At 31.1% G+C, this 21638-nt stretch overlaps 2 protein-coding genes across 23 annotated transcripts in view; one reads left to right on the top strand and one right to left on the bottom strand.

Moving 5' to 3' along the window:
• The window catches only part of LOC134711713 (hemicentin-1-like), an 81888-nt gene extending 80064 nt beyond the window's left edge, over window positions 1-1824 (top strand). For all 19 annotated transcript variants that reach the window (XM_063572519.1, XM_063572515.1, XM_063572510.1 and 16 more), the window contains 2 exons: window positions 116-151; window positions 518-1824. In XM_063572519.1, coding sequence (XP_063428589.1) covers window positions 116-151; window positions 518-752 — 271 coding nt within the window. In that variant the 3' untranslated portion in view covers window positions 753-1824. The remainder of the gene's footprint in view (window positions 1-115; window positions 152-517) is intronic.
• Window positions 1825-11948: 10124 nt separating this feature from the next.
• The window catches only part of LOC134711711 (uncharacterized), a 41979-nt gene continuing 32289 nt past the window's right edge, over window positions 11949-21638 (bottom strand). For 3 of the 4 annotated variants that reach the window (XM_063572504.1, XM_063572505.1, XM_063572503.1), the window contains exons 4-6: window positions 20737-20870; window positions 19568-19671; window positions 11949-17522 (exon numbers count right to left, since the gene is read on the bottom strand). In XM_063572504.1, the coding sequence (XP_063428574.1) occupies window positions 17327-17522; window positions 19568-19671; window positions 20737-20870 (434 nt within the window). In that variant the 3' untranslated portion in view covers window positions 11949-17326. The remainder of the gene's footprint in view (window positions 17523-19567; window positions 19672-20736; window positions 20871-21638) is intronic. The other variant, XM_063572506.1, reaches the window with a different exon arrangement.

Below are 21638 nucleotides of genomic sequence, written 5' to 3'. Positions count from 1 at the left end.
GCCCTTTAAAACGTAAATAGGATGATTTTTGGAGACTCCAAACTCAGAGCACTTACCCCTGTTGGAATGAACACTTTACTTTGAGTATTTCTAATTTGTGCCTTTTATGTTACAGAACTATTGAATATGTGCAACAAGAACCACAATATTTGTAAGTATCATGTTTATCGGTCTTTGTATTTCTACAAAAATATATCTATTAAATGAAAGTTAAATCACTGTGGATAATGATATGTTGTGGATTTTTAGAGATTTAAGAAGTTTTTTTTACTCAGCAAATGAATAGGTTAAGAATAGAAGCAATAGATACAACTTTGGAAAAAAGTTTATGCTTTGACTTTTAATTTTTTGGTAAACAGCAAAGGTGTTTTCATATGTTTGTTTAAAATTATGTAGGACAACTAGCTAATAAACATGAAGTTATTACTCCAAATCTGTTCTTTGATGCCAGCTGACGTAAATGGATGGTTTCATTATCACAGAACATATAACATAACCTGTAATTTATGTATTTTAGACAATATGACAATCCAAGAATGGCACAGACCCAGTACCTTCCTGCTGTAGAATATATGCCTGATTACGATGAGGAACGAAGGAGGAGAAGGAAGAAGAATAGGAAAGCAGAGCAGGTTGTCCTCGAGGAAAGAGTTGTCTCCGGTGGTGATGTATACCAAACAACCAATGGAGGCAGCAGCGTTTACCGTACCGTAGATCGTTCAGGAGATGTGTATATAGATACCACACAGTAATCTCATTAGACAGTTTCAGATAGGAGCTGTTTAAAAGCAGTTTGCAAGACTCATTGAATGAAAGAACATTTTCAAAATGTGGTATCTAGTAGTGGATGAATTCACGACCGAATGCGCATTGAGAAGACCGTTTCAATTGCTGTTTAGAATGATTCCATCATAAGTTGGCCTTGTTAAAAAAAAAAATTTAATTTAAAATTTATTTTATTTTTTACAAATTTGATCAATTAAAAATATGATCTATTTTTTCTCCACAATTCATTTGAAAAAGAAATTATTTGTTAATATGTTTACCCGTTCAGAAATTATTTGGATTATATTTTTACCCTTTTTGTACAAATTTGATATTTTTTAGATATATTATTTTGTTTGTTTCGTTTTTGAGAAATTTATTTGGGTATAGATCATTCATTGGACCAAATTAAGGTCAGAAAGATGGATAAATTTTAATGTTATGTACATATATATATATATTTAGTATTGTATAGTATTGTATAGTAATCATAGTTATATGATCTATTATAGTAAAAGATAATAGATCTTGAATATGTAACACATAATCAATAAATGATATATTATCAAACATTTTTTATATACATTTACACAATTTATATATTTTTTTATTTTTGTATTGACCAGTACTTATTGCATTGCATTTTAACATATCCAAGTTTCTTTTTATATTCAATATTTACAAACATTTGAGTTAGATTCAAATATTTTTTTTGGTTCATCCCTTTATTTACAAATTCTGTTGGATTAAATGTGGTCATTGTATTCATCTTTTATGTTATATTTCAAAAAATCAAAAAGTCATACTTCACTTATATATACATATGGAATTTCAAGATTAAATATAAAAAAATAATATGAAACTTGCTTGTTGTTGAAGGCTGTCTTTTTATGTTGTTGAAAATGTTATATTCTTCACAGAATACTGACTAAACAATCAAATCTGTTACGGACTGATCTCTTTTTATGAAAAAGTCTTTGTTATAACATTCTATTGATATTCATTTGTTGTTATTAATACATTACAGGTATTTTTTAATAAATTTATACTCATTTTGTAGTTAATTTTCAATTATGTTTTCTGTTACAAGTCTGCATATATAAATGCTAAAAAAGTTTTTGTCTCCCCTCAACAAAGTGGAAAAAGGAAGTCTTAGATGTTCTGATTCCAGCTGTTGCATAATCATTGTATTATTTTGTGTGTTCAGATCATGTCATTGGGAACCACTGGTTCTAGGTCAATGATATTTGGTATACAGTTCAATCAGCATTGGAATATTTCATTTCTAAAAAGATTATGATGGCCATCCCCTCTCTCAGTCATGGTTCATTGACTTTAAAACTTTAGTTTAGTTTTCATATAAAAAGGAAGATGTGGTATAATAATTGCCAATGAGACAACTCTCCACAAGAGTCCAAATGACACAGAAATTAACAACTATAGGTCACTGTTCAGCCTTCAACAATGTGCAAACCCCATACCGCATAGTCAGCTATAAAAGGCCCTGAAAAGACCAATGTAAAACAATTCAAACAAGAAAACTAACCATCATAGTTATGTACAATAAAAGTTGACCATCTTGATCTACATGATTTTTGTCGAGCCTTCGACTTTAGTCGAAAAAGCGAGACTAAGCGATCCTACTTTCCGTCGTCGTCGGTGTCGTCGTCGGCGGCGTCCACATATATTCACTCTGTGGTTAAAGTTTTTGAAATTTTGATAACTTTCTTAAACTATACTGGATTTCTACCAAACTTGGACAGAAGCTTGTTTATGATCATAAGATAGTATCCAGAAGTAAATTTTGTAAAAATAAAATTCCATTTTTTCCGTATTTTACTAATAAATGGACTTAGTTTTTCTGCAGGGAAACATTACATTCACTCTGTGGTTAAAGTTTTTAGAATTTTAATAACTTTCTTAAACTATCCTTGGTTTGAACCAAATTTTGACAGAAGCTTGTTTATGATCATAAAATAGTATCCAGAAGTAAATTTTGTAAAAAAATAAATCCATTTTTTCCGTATTTTACTTTTAAATGGACTTAGTTTTTCTGAGTGGAAACATTACATTCACTCTGTGGTTAAAGTTTTTAAAATTTTAATAACTTTCTTAAACTATCCTGGGTTTGTACCAGACTTGGACAGAAGCTTATCTATGATCTTAAGATAGTATCCAGAAGTAAATTTTGTAAAAAGATAACTCCATTTTTTCTGTATTTTACTTTTAAATGGACTTATATTTTCTTCCAGTTAACATTACATACAGTCCGCAGTTAAAGTTTTCAAAACATTAATTAGATTCATTAACTATCCTAGATTTTTACCAAGCTTGGACAGAAGCTTCTTACAATCAAAAGATAGTATCAAGAGGAATGTTTTTATTGATTTTTTTCCTCATTTTTTGTTGAGCGTGCGATTTACAGCAAAAGTAGGCGAGACACTGGGTTCTGCGGAACCCTTACAAATTTTTTTGTTTTTTTTACTATCTTGATGTTTCTATATATTCCACAACGACTGATTTCAGAGCCAGGGTGATCAGCTGGGTAGGGGGAGGGGCGGGGGGGGGGGGGGGGGTGAATGATGAATTATTGACTGTCAAAGATAAAGGCTACTTCATTAAAATACAGAACAGCTTGCCCTCTGGTAGCATGTGAAACTCACCCATCCACTATGGGTTTCAGAAAATTTACTGTACAGAAGTCTCAAAAACAAGAATGTCCTTGAACCATCTGGGTAGCATAGCATGTTGCAGCAAACACATACTGTGGATTTACTATTATTCGTTGAATACCAATTTCTGTGGTTTTCCTTGGTACAGGTGAACAACAAATTCAATTGTTCAACAAACAACACATTTTATACAGGCTTTGTAAGCAGAGATTGGCAAAACCAGGAAATCAAATATCCATGAAAATGCTGGTTTACTCAATCCAAGAAAAATCTATACTCATAAAAATAAATGTATCCACAGTAATCAGGAGCTGATCCAGCCCATCCTTTTGGCTGGAAGGACTAAGACTTGACAAATGCGATAGTGTGATCCATGATGGAATGTATTAATATAAAATATAGTTGGCTTATCACACTGAGTATCTAAAAAACACAACTAATCACAAAACCTTAACCTAAACTATGAATATTGAGATTCAGTGCTGTACATCTAACAATCATTCTACACCAAATATAATTGACCTTTTATTCAGTTATTATAAAAACCTAATGTCAACTGATGAACCAATGAAAATAAAGTTCACCTGAGATGAACTTTGTCAGAAAATTGTACACCTAACAATCATTTTATACATAAAATAAAGTTGAACTTTTAATCATAGTGACTGACAAACTTACTTTATCATGAGAACAGTATGCAACTATACCTATAAATTGTGTTCAAGGTCGGATGAATACCATCAAGAGGAATTGTACACTTTTTTTTATTCTATACACCAAATATAGTGGATATTTACTCATAGTGATTAGAAATAATCAGCCACTTTCTTCCAACTTTGTTAGATAATTGTCTCACTAACAATTGTACCACATCTTATTTTTAAACTAATCGAGAAATATGAACGTCAACCAATAGACTACTTTCTTCTTACCGACTTTTGACTCTCAAGTTTATATTTTTTAGACAGGTTACCTAGGACATCCTGGTACCAAGTCAAGTTAGAGCAATGTAAAGAAGTAAAATCAAGCTTTTAATCTGAACTATTCTTGGAGGAAATATACTGCTTCATTTTTTCTGTACACGACAAACTCCTCATAAAATAGTAAAATTTCCCCTCAAATTACATCAGATTTAATTTTTGATTTTACTTATTATGATTGCTCTTAATTGATCTAGTACCAGGATTTCGTAGGTAATCTGTCGAAAAAAAATATAAACTGTAGTCAAAAGTCGGTAATATGAAAAAAGTTTATTAAATCATAGCCCCTAGCAAAAACTACTCATTTAAATACATCATAAAATATTAAAATGTAAAAGAAGTGCTTGTTATCACTAAATGGTAAAGATTTTTTTAATTTATCAGTTGGTAGTAAAAGTGAATATACATTGTATATTGCATAAACCAATGATTTAAGTTGATTCAACTACTATTCTGGACAAAGAAAGATAACTCCAATTGAAAATTTCTTGCTATTGCACAATATTGTGCAATTAGATATTTCTTGCTATTGCGCAATACTGTGCAATTGAAAATACTTGCCATTGCACAATACTGTGCAATTGAAGATTTCTTGCTATTGCGCAATACTGTGCAATTGAAAATACTTGCCATTGCACAATACTGTGCAATTGAAGATTTCTTGCTACTGCGCAATACTGTGCAATTGAAAATTTCTTGCTATTGCACAATACTGTGCAATTGAAGATTTCTTGCTATTGCTGAATACTGTGCAATTGAAAATTTCTTGCTATTGCTCAATACTGAATATAATAATTTTGGATCCTGATTTGGACCAACTTGAAAACTGGGCCAATAATAAAAAATCTAAGTACATGTTAAGATTCAGCATATCAAAGAAGCCCAAGAATTCAATTTATTTGAAAATCAAACTTAAGTTTAATTTTGGACCCTTTGGACTTTAATGTAGACCAATTTGAAAACGGGACCAAAAATTATGAATCTACATACACAGTTAGATTTGGCATATCAAAGAACCCCAATTATTCAATTTTTGATGAAATCAAACAAAGTTTAATTTTGGACCCCAATTTGGACCAACTTGAAAACTGGGGCAATAATCAATAAAGGGCTGCGCTTTAGCACATGATACGCCCGTTGCTCTTTTAACTTGTCTTTTATGCTTTAAATGAATTTATATGATCAACTAGAAATAGTTGCATAAAATTTGGTGAAAGTGTTAGTTATTGTCCCAAAATTGTAAAATCCCCCCCCCCCCTTTTTAAGTATAAAAATTCATAACACGGAAACGTAAAATCTGAAATTTATAAAAATTGAAAGATAGCTTACATCAGTAGATATAAACAATTCACTCAAGTTTCATGGCAATTGGTGAAAGTATTTTTGAGTTATTGTCCGAAGTGTGGACGAAGGACCCCCTTTTTTTATGAATAAAGCCCCATAAATCCAAAACTTAAGATCTGAAATTATAAAAAAATAAAGGGAGCTTACATCAATAGATATAAACAATTCACTTAAATTTCATGGAAATTGGTGAAAGTTTTTTTGAGTTATTGTCCGAAGTGTGGACTACAGACCCCCTTTTTTTTATGAATAAAGCCCCATAAATCCAAAACTTAAAATCTAAAATTAAAAAAAATACAACAGGGAGCTTACATCAATAGATATAAACAATTCACCTAATTTTCATGGAAATTGGTGAAAGCGTTTTTGAGTTATTGTCCAAAATGTGGATGATGGACGGACAGACGGACAACGGTATACTATAATATATCCCGTCTAAAAGACGACGGGCGTATAAAAATCTAAGTATATATTTAGATTCAGCATATCAAAGAACCCCAAGGATTCAATTTTTATTAAAATCAAACTAAGTTTAATTTTGGACCCTTTGGACCTTAATGTAGACCAATTTGAAAACGGGACCAAAAATTAAGAATCTACATACACAGTTAGATTCGGCATATCAAAGAACCCAAATTATTCAATTTTTGATGAAATCAAACAAAGTTTAATTTTGGACCCCGATTTGGACCAACTTGAAACTGGGCCAATAATCAAAAATCTAAGTACATTTCTAGATTTAGCATATCAAAGAACCCCAGGGATTCAATTTGTGTTAAAATCAAACTAAGTTTAATTTTCAACCCTTTGGACCTTAATGTTAACCAATTTGAAAACAGGACCATAAATTAAGAATCTACATACACAGTTAGATTCGGCATAAAAAAGAATCCCAATTATTCATTTTTTGATGAAATCAAATAAAGTTTGATTTTGGACCCCGATTTGGACCAACTTGAAAACTGGGGCAATAATAAAAAATCTAAGTACATTTTTAGATTCAGAATATCAAAGAACCCCCTTATTCCTAAACTGTTGGGACCAAAACTCCCAAAATCAATCCCAACCTTTCTTATATGGTCATAAACCTTGTGTTTAAATTTCATAGATTTCTATTTACATATACGAAAGTTATGGTGCGAAAACCAAGAAAAATGCTTATTTGGGCCCCTTTTTGGTCCTTAATTCCTAATCTGTTAGGACCTCAACTCCCAAAATCAATCACAACCTTCCTTTTGTGGTCATAAACCTTGTGTTAAAATTTCATAGATTTCCATATACTTATACAAAAGTTATTGTTCAAAAACCCAGAATAATGCTTATTTGGGCCCTTTTATGGCCCCTAATTTCTAAACTGTTGGAACCAAAACTCCCAAAACTATCCCAACCTTCCTTTTGTGGTCATAAACCTTGTGTCAAAATTTGATAGATTTCTATTTACTTTATAAACTAAAGTTATAGTGCGAAAACCAAGAAAATGCTTATTTGGGCCCTTTTTGGCCCCTTATTCCTAAAATGTTGTGACCAAAACTCCCAAAACCAATCCCAACCTTCCTTTTGTGGTCATAAACCTTGTGTTAAAATTTCATAGATTTCTATTCACTTTTTCTAAAGTTAGAAGGCAAAAACTAAAAGTATTCGGACGAAGACGACACAGACGCCGAGTTGATACCAATATACGACCAAAAAATTTTCAATTTTTGCGGTCGTATAAAAATTAGTTAATGACAGAAGACCCTGTACACCGTAATACTAGTCTCCAGATCACATCTAATAAAAATTAAATCTTGGTTGATGAAAGGGAGATCTAAAAAATTGACAAGCATAAAAATTGAGAGAGTGTGGAGACTTAGTTTTCAATTTAACTGGTTATTTGAAAAAACTGTCCAAAACATGAAAACTTGAACTTCTAATAAACCGAGAAAATGTGGCCAAGATCAGGACTTGTACACCTTATTTCACAGACCACATAGAGTTGACCCATTAACGCTTTGTATCTGAGAAACTGACCTTATCTTTAAATACTTAACTTCCACTCTTGAACCATGAAAAGGGGGGCCAAGGTATTATGGTCATGTACACCTTACATTATTCAAAATAGCAAAAAACAGTTGACCTATTGCTGAGATAATCCTGGAAGGAGTAACTTATTGAATTCAGTCATAGTGACTTATTTGTAGATCATGTTTACAGTTTAAAGTTTCTGTCCATCAAGAAGGGCAATAACTCTTAAAAAGAGTCAACTGATATTTTCTGCCATTTCACTTAATATAGTATCCATGGGAATGAGATGTGTCAATGCTAATAATTCTGCATTCCAACTATCATCGACCTTCAACTAGTGGTTCACAATAAACAAGATCTAATCACAAACTAATACATAGTTCACTACACTAACTTCGCCAGAAACAGCATATCTATGTTTCACTTTTTGACAATGTCAAGCCGAAACAAACTTTGTTTCCTTGGATGCCTTGTCTGACTTTTTAATGTTGTTTTGTTTCCGTTTCATTGATCTGTTTAGATATAAGAAGATGTGGTATGAGTGCCAATAAGAGTACTCTCCACCCAAGTCATAATTTGTAAAAGTCAAAGGTCAATATGGAGCCTTGGCTCACACCGAACAGCAAGCTATAAAGGGCCCCAGAAATGACTGATGTAAAACCATGCAAACGAGAAAACCGACAGTCTTATCTATAAAAAAACAAGAAACGAGAAACATTTATGAACCACATCAACAAACAACAATCACTAAACATCAGGTTCTTGACTTAGGACAGGTGCAAACAAATGCAGCGGGTTATTTTTATACATGATAATCTTTTTGTTCACATTCAGTGATAATCAGTATTGAAGTAGTATTAACATTAGTTATCTGCATACTGTTCTGTTACTCTTGGTAATCTGCTGCAACTGTATAAAGTCTATATAAACAATTGTGGACAGAATAAACACATAAAAGTAACAATATTTTCTACAAATTCTTTTATTCTGTGACTGCAACAATAAAAACTAGAGGCTCTAAAGAGCCTGTGTCGCTCACCTTGGTATATGTGAATATTCAACAAAGGACACAGATGGATTCGTGACAAAATTGTGTTTTGGTGATGGTGATGTGCTTGTAGATCTAACTTTACTGAACATTCTTGCTCGTACATATATCACCATCTATAATGATTGGCCCAGTAGTTTCAGTTGAAAGTGTTAGTAAAAATTTACAAATTTTATGAAAATTGTTAAAAATTGACTATCAATTTGTCTGAAATTTTCAGGGCAGATAGATCTTGACATGATAAACAATTTAACCCCATGCCAGTTTTGCTCTTAATGCTTTTGTTTTTGAGTTAAAAGCCAAAAACTGCATTTTACCCCATGTTCTATTTTTAGCCATGGTCGCCATCTTGGTTGGTTTGACGGGTCAACGGACACAATTTTTAAACTAGATACCCCAATGATGATTGTGGCCAAGTTTGGTTAAATTTGGCCCAGTAGTTTCAGAGGAGAAGATTTTTGTAAAAGATTAATCAGATTTACGAAAAATGGTTAAAAATTGACTATAAAGGGCAATAACTCCTAAAGGGGTCATTTGACCATTTCGGTCATGTTGACTTATTTGTAAATCTTATTTTGCTGAACATTATTGCTGTTTACAGTTTATCTCTATCTATAATATTATTCAAGATAATAACCAACCAGATGCTTCGCAGGGCGTAGCTTTATACGACCGCAGAGGTTGAACCCTGAACGGTTGGGGCAAGTATGGACACAACATTCAAGCTGGATTCAGCTCTAAATTTGGATTGTGATTAAATAGTTGACACAGCATAGGTTTCTGACACAGAATGAATGTGTTCTAATGAACTTAAAATTTTTGTTTTCTCTTAGAGCAATTCACTATGCTGTTCAATATTAATCCTATGAAAATAATTTTTGAAGAAATTTTCTTTTTATTTATGAAATTTCAAATGAGAAAAATTGAACCCAATTTTTTAATCACATCCCCCTTTCCCTTATTCCAAAACTAATCTCAATTGAAATATTCTAATGGAGTTTGCAACAATAACTACTCATTTAAATACATCATAAAATAAACTGTAAATAAAATGTAAAAAAACTGCTTGATATCACTGAATGGTAAAGATTATTTAAATTTATCAGTTGGTAGTAAAAAGTGAATATACATTGTATATTGTATATAACAAAGATTTAAGTTGATTCTGGACAAAGAAAGATAACTCCAATTAAAAAAAAATTCTTGCAATAAGATATTTCTTGCTTACTATTTTGGACAAAGAAAGATAACTCTAATTAAAAAAAAATTTGCTATTTCACAATATTGTGAAATTAGATATTTCTTGCCATTGCACAATACAGTGCAATTGAAAAGACTTGCTATTCCACAATACTTAATATAATAATTTTAGATCCTGATTTGGACCAACTTGAAAACTGGGCCCATAATCAAAAATCTAAGTACATGTTTAGATTCAGCATATCAAAGAGGCCCAAGAATTTAATTTTTGTTAAAATCAAACTTAGTTTAATTTTGGACTCTTTGGACCTTAATGTAGGCCAATTTGAAAACGGGACCAAAAATGAAGAATCTACATACACAGTTAGATTTGGCATATCAAAGAACCCCATTTATTCAATTTTTGATGAAATCAAAAAAGTTTAATTTTGGACCCCGATTTGGGCCAACTTGAAAACGATGCCAATAATAAAAAATCTAAGTTCATTTTTAGATTCAGCATATCAAAGAACCCCAAGGATTCAATTTTTGTTAAAATCAAACTAAGTTTAATTTTGGACCCTTTGGACCTTAATGTAGACCAATTTGAAAACGGGACCAAAAGTTAAGAATCTACATACACAGTTAGATTCGGCATATCAAAGAACCCCAATTATTCAATTTTGATGAAATCAAACAAAGTTTAATTTTGGACCCTTTGGGCCCCTTTTTCCTAAACTGTTGGGACCAAAACTCCCAAAATCAATACCAACTTTCCTTTTATGGTCATTAACCTTGTGTTTAAATTTCATAGATTTCTATTTACTTATACTAACGTTATGGTGCAAAAACCAAGAAAAATGCTTATTTGGGTCCCTTTTTGGCCCCTAATTCCTAAACTGTTTGGACCTAAACTCCCAAAATCTATACCAATCTTCCTTTTGTGTTCATAAACATTATATTTAAATTTCATTCATTTCTATTTACTTTAACTTAAGTTATTGTGCGAAAACCCAGAATAATGCTTATTTGGGCCCTTTTCTGGCCCTTAATTCCTAAACTGTTAAAACCAAAACTCCCAAAATCAATCCCAACCTTTCTTTTGTGGTCATCAACCTTGTGTCAAAATTTCATAGATTTCTATTAACTTAAACTAAAGTTATAGTGCGAAAACCAAGAAAATGCTTATTTGGGCCCTTTTTGGCCCCTTATTCCTAAAATGTTGGGACCAAAACTCCCAAAATCAATACCAACCTTCCTTTCATGGTCATAAACCTTGTGTTAAAATTTCATAGATTTCTATTCACTTTTACTAAAGTTAGAGTGCGAAAACTAAAAGTATTCGGACGACGACGACGACGACGACTGACGACGACGACGACGACGACGACGACGCCAACGTGATAGCAATATACGACGAAAATTTTTTCAAAATTTGCGGTCGTATAAAAACAGCAAAATTTCCTTAAAATTACCAATTTAGGGGTAGCAACCCAACAACAGGTTGTTCGATTCATCTAAAATTTTCAGAGCAGATAGATCTTGACCTTATAAACAATTTTACCCCATGTCAAAATTGCTCTAAATGCTTTGGTTTTTGAGTTATAAGCCAAAAACTGCATTTTACCCCTATGTTCTATTTTTAGCCATGGCGGCCATCTTGGTTGGTTGACCGGGTCACCGGACACAATTTTTAAACTAGATACCCCAATGATGATTGTGGCCAAGTTTGGTTTAATTTGGCCCAGTAGTTTCAGAGGAGAAGATTTTTGTAAAAGTTAACGCCGGACGCAGGACGACGACGGCGACGGACGACGACGACGGACGCCGGACGCAAAGTGATGAGAAAAGCTCACTTGGCCCTTCGGGCCAGGTGAGCTAAAAATAAACAAAAACAAAAACATAAAAATATAATATTCTTTATGACTTGTAATATCTGATTAGTTTAAAAAAATCTTTAAATAGAAAGCAACAATGCACAAAAAAACAAAAACACAGATATGATATTTTGTAAGTTTCCTTGACTGTTTACATGTGTTTTAGTCATTTCATAACTCCTAAGGTTCATATATATAAAAAAAAAATCATACATATATTCTTCAAACAAAAAACATGAGAACAACTTCATTTAATTTTACTTATCTAGATATTTTAAGGAACAAGATATTTGTGAAACTAGAGCTTCACAAAAAAGCAAAGATCTCCTTAGATATGTGGCTATATATAGATATAGGACAGACAAGTATTTAGAAAAAAGAAAGAAACTTTACCATGAAAGTAAGAATGTTTTGCTTCATAAGGTTAAAGGTAATGCATGTAGGTGAGTAAATGAGACCCCTCACATATTTCATTCAAATTTCTAAAACCCTGTCCTACATATTGTTTTAAAATAAAATGCTATTGTCACTAAAAACATTTCTATTTTCATTGATGCAAATTTTGTAGGTAGTCCGTGAAATTTTTTTTTCTTCTTAAAAATCATAAAAGTGAATGTGACATATCAGAACACTTAGAAGGATAAGATTTTGATGTAAAATACAGTCAGTATTTCACATATTTCATTTGTGCTTTTTGATTTAAATGTATGGATAAGATTCAAGTATTTATACTTTAAAAACAAATTTTGTGATCCTTACATATTTTATGACAATAACAAGAATGTGTCCTCAGTACACGAATGCCCCACTCGCACTTTCATTTTCTATGTTCAGTGGACTGTAACATTGGGATAAAAACGCTAATTTGGCATTAAAATTAGAAAGATCATATCATAGGGAACATGTGTACTAAGTTTGAAGTTGATTGGACTTCAACTTCATCAAAAACTACCTTGACCAAAAACTTTAACCTGAAGCGGGACAGACGGACGGACGAACGGACAGACTGACCAGAAAACATAATGCCCCTCTATTATCGTAGGTGGGCATAAAAAGAAACATTTGGTGGCAAAAGCTTCTATTATATAACTTGTAAACAATAAACTGCACTGTAACTTAAACATGTATAAATCTGACTTTAAGTACATTGCACTTTATTTATATAAAACAATAATATTCAAAATCAACTAGAAAACTGAGATTAACAAATATACATATATAAACTTATCATTGACTAACCAATATGAAATAGTCCTGTAAAGATTGCAAAGAGTCCTGTAAAAAGGGAGAGAACAGGTTCTCACTATTCCTACCCACCCCTCCCCAACTCCCATCTTACTCCTCCTTTTCTCCAAGACCAAACTCTGTCTATTAAATTTTTCAAACATGCAACTATTTTGACTAACACTTTTCCCCTGTTATTCAAAATTCATTAATTTCAGACAAATTTATTATAATCCATACAATTCCAACTACAAGTGAACATTTGAAACGAGTTTAAATTAAATTCCAATGAATTTTCTGAAAAGACATAAGTGCATAACATGTTCTCAACATATTTATTTTTGTTTTGCAAGTGAAAGCATAAGTCACTAATTTGCTTACAAATTATTTCAAAAGAATTCCAGTTATTAAATACTTTAACCTGTATTGCTTGATGTTTTTTTGTTAAGATTCTGACTCAAGTACTTTAAAAACGTTTTATTTTCTAGTACAGACCCAACTAGTCAGAATCTGCCATTGCTAACAGTCAAAGTTCTTTAGTTTTTATGTATTAAATGATCAATCAAAATAAAAGTAAAATGCCAAAGTGATAATGATACACATATAATCATACAATGATACAATGTCCAAAAAATCTGTTGAAATCAGCCATCAAGTGACGGCGACAAGTAAGATGGTTTTCATTTAAAGTCAAATTAAAAATTCTAAGTGCAAAAGCAATGCAGTTGGCTAATCTAGTCGAAAATGCCTGAATATTAATGCATCATTATGATGTAATTCTTTGAAGCTATGGTTAATATGATTCATTTTCCTATAAATATATGATTCATTCAACAAAGTTTTAAAATTAAATATCATATCCATGGACAAAAATCATGCTTGCTTCCTCAGCATGTTGAGCATCATACAAACATTACAGTCACTTACTCACAACAAAAATTATCTTGGTGACTTTCAAAAATTATGACATGATTTTGAAACATGAGCTCAAATATTCTTGATCAATACCTGTTGACACACGCATATATATAGATATAACAATATACAAAATATTTAATGCACAACATTCAATATGTAAATAAAAACTAACAAAACATGTAAATACAAGACAAAAATATAAATATTAGTTCTATTGCACTTATTTGAGAAAAAAATAAAAATAAAAAATGTAAAGTAAACGTAAACTTATTTAAAATGAGATTCAATTGGCCTCCAAATTTATAAAGGTATTTGCCGATTATTGTGTTTCGACAAATTTGTCATACATTTGCACCATTAAACAAATTATGTTTGCACAAAATTAACCTGTTGAAAAGTAACTACGTTTGCTTGGATCAATCAAAAGTTTTTTGAAAACAATATTGTGATTTCCAAAATGTATTCTGGGTTTTATTCATCACTGTATACTTTAGATGTTTCTATATCCATGATATTCACTATATTCTATTTAAAACTTTTTTTACATAAAGGCAGTGCTTTTTTATGTAATATAATAGAATAAAGACTTCTCTTATATATATTTATCCATAAGAAATAAGACATAGTATGATTGCCAATACATGCTCAATATATAGAATTGTTTCATTGACACTCATGCCACATCTTCTTATTTTTATCAAAACAATAAAGAAAAACAATTATGTTAGATAACAACTAACGAGATATCTCATTTTCCTATAAAAAGAAAACAACGTAAAATTCAGGTTATTCTCACAGGAAATATCCAGGTAAATAATAGGTTATACCATTTCTTTGCACAAACATAATTTCTTTGCACAAACAAAATGCTTGTAATATTCAAATTATCGTCAATTTAGATCTTCCTCTTCATTTGTTATACAGATCAATAGACATTTTCATGCTAACAAGGGATAATGTATTTTAAAACAACCTTGAGGAAAATACATTTTCCTGAAAATAAAATGAAGAAAAGGTCTATTATATAGTAAAGCAAACATCTTCCTATATCTATATAATATATATTTTTAAAAAGTATAAAGTCTGACAAATATTACACCAAAAAACTATCTTCATAATCTATTCTAACAAAAAAAATCTACAATTAACAATGATCTATTTCAAAATATTATATTAATGATAAATCTGTTCTTTAAATATTTTATGCTTTACATGGGTTGATGAAACTAGAGGCCCTATGAAAGAGCATTAAAGATGATATTTCTTGTTCCAATTTCTCTAATATTAAAGCCAAATTATCTCCCCCTGAAGCAGTCTGACTAGAATTATTCCCCTTTATGCACAACTTCAAAGAATTGTGCTATAACAGATGGAAGGACTGTGTATGCTGACTGGAGAGGATGATTGAGATATCAAAAGATAATATGGTCAACTCAAAATGCACCTTTATTTATCATTATATTCCAAATACACTTTGGCATAAGTCTCTTTGATAAGTATCAAATATCTCTTTTCACTTTTAATCATAATTCATTGTTGCCATACAACCTATGTTCCAATGCACCATACACAAACATATACTATTATCAATATCATTTATAAACAATTTATCACAAATAATGCTTTATAATGTTGAAAACTATAACTGCTAGTGAAAACACTGAGGAATGCACCAGCCCCTAAACTGTTTATTTATTGAGGTTAGTTTGATTTGTTTTCTCCTCTGAAAACTTGCAAGACCAGGATCCAATTCTTTATATGTAAGGTTTCATCAATATCTGTCAAGCCATTTTGTTGGAGTTTTCCTTACAAGACACATGGACAGACAAGACAGATTAATATAATTAAATTTGCTTTTTTTTTTAAATATTGCACATACCACTGTAAATTTATCAAACCTTTTTACTCTTTCATTACAAAATTAATAAAAGAAAAGTAATGAGAGGCACTTTAAAATTTGTTCTATACCAATAATAATTGTACTTAGTGAAAGATCTAAGAAAAATTGTAGGGTGCCAGTAGGGTACTGCAATTTTGTTTTTATATTTTGAAGACTTCTTTCTAGAAAAACCAATACAGGCAATAGTAAAATGTTAACATTATCTGACTGTAAGTGAATACAAAATATTCAATCTTTAAAATTACAGGACAATAAAAACTTATAAACAGTTTATAATTCATAATCAATGTGTTCAACAGTTATCAAAAAGGCTTTTTACTCTTTGGCTTAGAAGGGCGTTGTTAGATTTGTACTTTTCAAATCATTTAATAATTTATACAAATCTTATAAGGTTTTAATTTCTTACAACCTGCTGGTTTGCTTTTCAGTGATCTTTATGGTTAAAAATCAATTTGGACAAGCTTGTGACATAGTGATAGTATAGAAGACCATTTTTTGGCTGGCATTACAAACTAACAACATTTTTTTGGTAAATATTCTGAAAAATCACAATATTTGACTATACAACAACTAAAAGTTAAAAGAGAAACAGATCAGTAGTCTCAATTATTGACCCAATATTTTTAGATTTCAAAACACAATAATTAAAAAAAAATCAGTTGAGAATTATCATATTCCATAGTATAGTGAAGCAATCAGTTATGTATGTTTTTGCTACATGTAGTATCTTAATCATAGGTATAAACAAATCTAACAGAGACAAAGTAAAAGATACGATTTGTGATGAGACTGTATCAATAAGAGAATACACTACACATTGTCTTAATGAATACTACTTCAATTAAACACTTAAAAAAATATATAAAACATTTCTTTTGACAACAATTAAAATAGATTTGACAATTAATTCATATTTATAATTTACACAAGTTACACAAGTTACATAAGTTACTATTTCTATTTTTGATATGTTGCTTGTAATACTTGTAAATGAGTTGCTGACAGAACTCATGATGACACATCATTCATATACATCAACAACATAACAAAAATTGGTGTGCATAAAAATATATATCCTGTAAGTGATTGACAAAGTCAAATAACTTTATGCTGGAAAACTATAGTCAATTTCAAAAATGTTCATGTTTCTCTATAGATTACAACTTTTATTAGGGAATAAACAATTTACCTTGAATGTCAGAGTATAAAAAAAAACCCAAAGATAATGTTTTCTATTGGTGACTTTTTAAATTAACATATCCACTAGTCGGATTTTTCATTGTTATTTTACATTATTTGTGATTAACTCACTTTACATTACAATAAACACTGAACAAATTATCAGTTGCAACACATCATATAACATATTGTATTTGACTTTTCCAATCACTCAGGCTTTTATTTTTAAATCATAATCATCCTGGTTGCCTTTCCGACATTTCTACATCACTGATGGAATGTTGTGAATCTTCTATTGCCTCTTCATAACTTGGTGGAGCCTCATTTTCATCAGGACTTACAACTGGTACCACTACAGGGGGCTCTATACAACTGGTATCTGTAGCTTCTGTATAAGATGGGGGAGGCACACTCTCTTCTTGGTCTGGGTCCCTATTGTTAATATACAGTCAAACTCTAGTTACATCATGCTGCATATATACTTGACTTATAGAGTGTGGAAAAATACAACAGATTACTTAATGACTTACAAGAGACCATTATCAAATATTGCCTTTATTGAAGTAGGACAATTAGATTATCTCCCCTTAAAATGTGGGTCAGTGATTATGTTCCTTTAAGTTCTTCCTAAAGTGTTCTTGAACTATAAAATGTTTCATCAGTAATCATATATCTGAATAAGAGGAGCTGTGCTTACTTGGGACTGTTATCACATATTGCAATATTGAATAAATTTGGATTATCTCCCTTTAACATGTAGGAATAGGGTATATTCCTGTATGCACATTCTCATGTACTGTTCAACATCAGTGTGGAGTTTCATCAATATTCATTTAGCCATTAAGGAGGAGATGAGCTTACAAGGCACACAGACATACAGTTGAATGCCCAGGGTATTTCCCATATACACCAGATACTTTGTTTGAAGGGAATTTTAAACTAGAGGCTCTAAAGAGCCTGTGTCGCTCACCTTGGTCTATGTTAATATTAAACATTGTACACAGATAGATTCATGACAAAATTGTGTTTTGGTGATGGTGATGTGTTTGTAGATCTTACTTTACTAAACATTTTTGCTGCTTACAATTATCTCTATCTATAACAGTAATTTCTGTGGAAAATATTGGTGAAAATCTACAAATTTTGTGAAAATTATTAAAAATTTACAATGAAGGGCAATAACTCCTTAGGGGGTCAATTGACTATTTTGGTTATGTTGACTTATTTTTAGTTCTTACTTTGCTGTACATTATTGCTGTTTACAGTTTATCACTATCTATAATAATATTCAAGATAATAACAAAAAAAACAGCAAAATTTCCTCAAAATTACCAATTCAGGGGCAGCAGCCTAACAACCGATGATCCAATTCATCTGTAAATTCTAAGGCAGATAGATCTTGACCTGATCAACAATTTTACGTCGTGTCAGATTTACTCTTAATGCTTTGGTTTTTGAGTTATAAGCCAAAAACTGCATTTTACCCCTATGTTCTATTTTTAGATGTGGCGGCCATCTTGGTTGGTTATCGGACACAATTTTCATCGGACACAATTTTCAAACTAGATACCCCAATGATGATTGTGGCCAAGTTTCAATTAATTTGGCCCAGTAGTTTCAGAGGAGAAGATTTTTACTAAAAGATTACTAAGATTTACGAAAAATGGTTAAAAATTGGCTATAAAGGGCAATAACTTCTAAAGTGGTCAACTGACCATTTTGGTCATGTTGACTTATTTGTAGATCTTACTTTGCTGAACATTATTGCTGTTTACAGTTTATCTCTATCTAAAATAATATTCAAGATAATAACCAAAAACAACAAAATTTCCTTAAAATTACCAATTCAGGGGCAGCAACCTAACAACGGAATGTCAGATTCATCTGAAAATTTCAGGGCAGATAGATCTTAACCTGATAAACAATTTTATCCCACGTCAGATTTGCTCTAAATGCTTTGGTTTTTGAGTTATAAGCCAAAAACTGCATTTGACCCCTATGTTCTATTTTTAGCCATGGCAACCATCTTGGTTGGTTGGCGGGGTCACCGGACACAATTTCTGAACTAGATACCCCAATGATGATTGTGGCCAAGTTTGGTTAAATTTGGCCCAGTAGTTTCAGAGGAGAAGATTTTTGTAAAAGTTAACGCCGGACGCAGGACGACGACGACGGACGACGGACGCCAAGTGATGAGAAAAGCTCACTTGGCCCTTTGGGCCAGGTGAGCTAAAAAACGTCAAAATTATTCAATTCTCTGAAATCATGATTTTTTTTTAAATATGTGAGGATTAATGATATCCAACAGTATTATATCAATGATGTACCCTTAGCTATTTGGTTCTGAATACCATCTTGGGTTAAAAAAAAAAATAACCATTAAATGTAAATAAATAAGTGTGCTCTTGTAACCTTTTTATGCTTTAAATTATCTCCCTTCGTTATCAGCATGTAGTGACTTTTTTTTCTATACTTACCTCCAAGCATTTCTGAATTGTAAACTATCCATTATAACTGTAATAGCACCACCTTCTCCATTGTCTTCTTCTAAAACAACCCCTACTGTCTGAGAATTAAAATTCTGTAATAATTAACATTTACAAATATATAGCTTGTAATCATACACAATGTATATTATATATCTTTATTTTCTTAAACAAAAGTGCTGCTTTAGAGAAATAAAGCTTGCAATAATAAACAATCTGATCATGACGACAATCAAGTAAGTTACTCAGTACTCATGTTGAATAGCATGTCATCAAAGTGCAAAATCATTTCTGATCTGGTATTTCAAAATTTATCAAAATAAACCTCTTTTCTGATAAGACTTTTTTTGAAACCAAGATGATTGATGCAAATATCTAGGTAAGTTATTTCAACAACTAGGTCATACATAATGAATTAACAAATTATGGCTTTTATGTAATTAAACACAAAGAGTGCTAGTCAAATTGCTTTCTGGTGAAAAATAATAGAGATGCCAATGACTGGGAAAGGAAATTTAAAATGGTTTTATTGTCAAATAACAAGATTTTATGTAACAGTGTAATCTGAACAATTTTGCAGTTTCTGACTTTCTAGGGCCATCAAATACATACAGTCCACGAACCCTGCCTTTTACAGTCACTGTGATTGTCTTTTCATATCTTCAAATTAGTTCATTGTGCAAATAAAATCACACTTGTAAACTTTAATTTCAAATATCAAATCATTTATTGTAGCACCATTTCATAAACATGAAAAGTGTGCATTTAGTAGCTCATTTAAAATACTGTAAAAATCTATATTTAACAGGCTATTATTTGAACTTGGAATTATTTTTAATTATGGAATTTGCTTGATTTCTTGTTTTAATTTTTTTTTTTAATAAATTCCATGATATTCTGTACTGAAATGTTCTGTGCTGCGCACAACACTTTCTATTACAAAAAAAAAAGTATACTTTCAATAGAATGTACTGTGCCGCGCACAACACTATCTAACCAAAATACATTGTATGGAAAGAGTTATTAACCACTCAAAAGATTATAATACGAAATAAACATGAAATTTATTATAAATTTTAAATTCAAGAAATCATGCAAATTCCATAATTAAAAATAATTCCAAGTTCAAATAAGAGACTGTTATTTGTTGAATTCCTCACCTGTTGTTCATTTCTACTTTGTGCTATATGTTTCTTGGCTTGTACAAATCTCTGGATAGCAAGGAGTATTAATATAAAGGCTAAACCTAGAAAAACTGGTCCTGTTACTCTGTTGCCAAATATATCCCTGAAGGCTGAAACCAAAAAATCATATATTGGTAAATTCTGTATAACAGTATAATTAAGTACTGGAAAACTTCTTTACTGATGCATTTAGAAAACCATGTGATTTGCTTCCTCTTCATGCAACTTAAAAGTAATGTTTGAAAAGTGAAACACAGTCAGACACATGATATTCTTAACTTATACCATATTATGTAAATTTGGTTTCTTTTATACATACTAGAATCAGATAACTTCAAACATGAGGATTAAGATAAGATGTCCTTTTGCATGATCATTTCAAATTCTGATAACATTCAGTCTGAATAAATTTTAAACAATTGTGTCCACTTAATTGTTTATGTAATTACATGTAACTGTACATTAGCTGAATAGCATATATATATTTACTATCATTGTTTTTGGGAAATGTTGTGTTGTTGTGTTGCTGATTCAAACATGCATGGTACATGTACACTATACAAATCCATACATGTGTTTTCATGTACACATGTACATGTAAAAAAAGAAATGCATGCATAAAAGTAGATATTGAGTCACCAACATCATTGAGAAAAGATAAAGTTCTAAAAAAAATCCATAGAGACATAGACAGATGATGAAGATGAATGTCTACTTAACGTCCAGCAGCAAATTAATATGCATATAAAGGATGAGAAATTTGAATATTAACCCTGCTTTGTACTAGATTCACATGCTGAGCTGAATTTTCTAACATGCCAGTTGACAAAGTAATTAATCTCCTTAACAAGACACATTTGTCTTAATCTGAGACAACA

The sequence above is a fragment of the Mytilus trossulus genome, chromosome 3, assembly GCF_036588685.1.
Source record: "Mytilus trossulus isolate FHL-02 chromosome 3, PNRI_Mtr1.1.1.hap1, whole genome shotgun sequence".
Taxonomy (NCBI): domain Eukaryota; kingdom Metazoa; phylum Mollusca; class Bivalvia; order Mytilida; family Mytilidae; genus Mytilus; species Mytilus trossulus.
The sequence above is the reverse complement of the archived record's forward strand: the minus strand, read 5'-3'. Positions and strand labels throughout refer to the sequence as shown.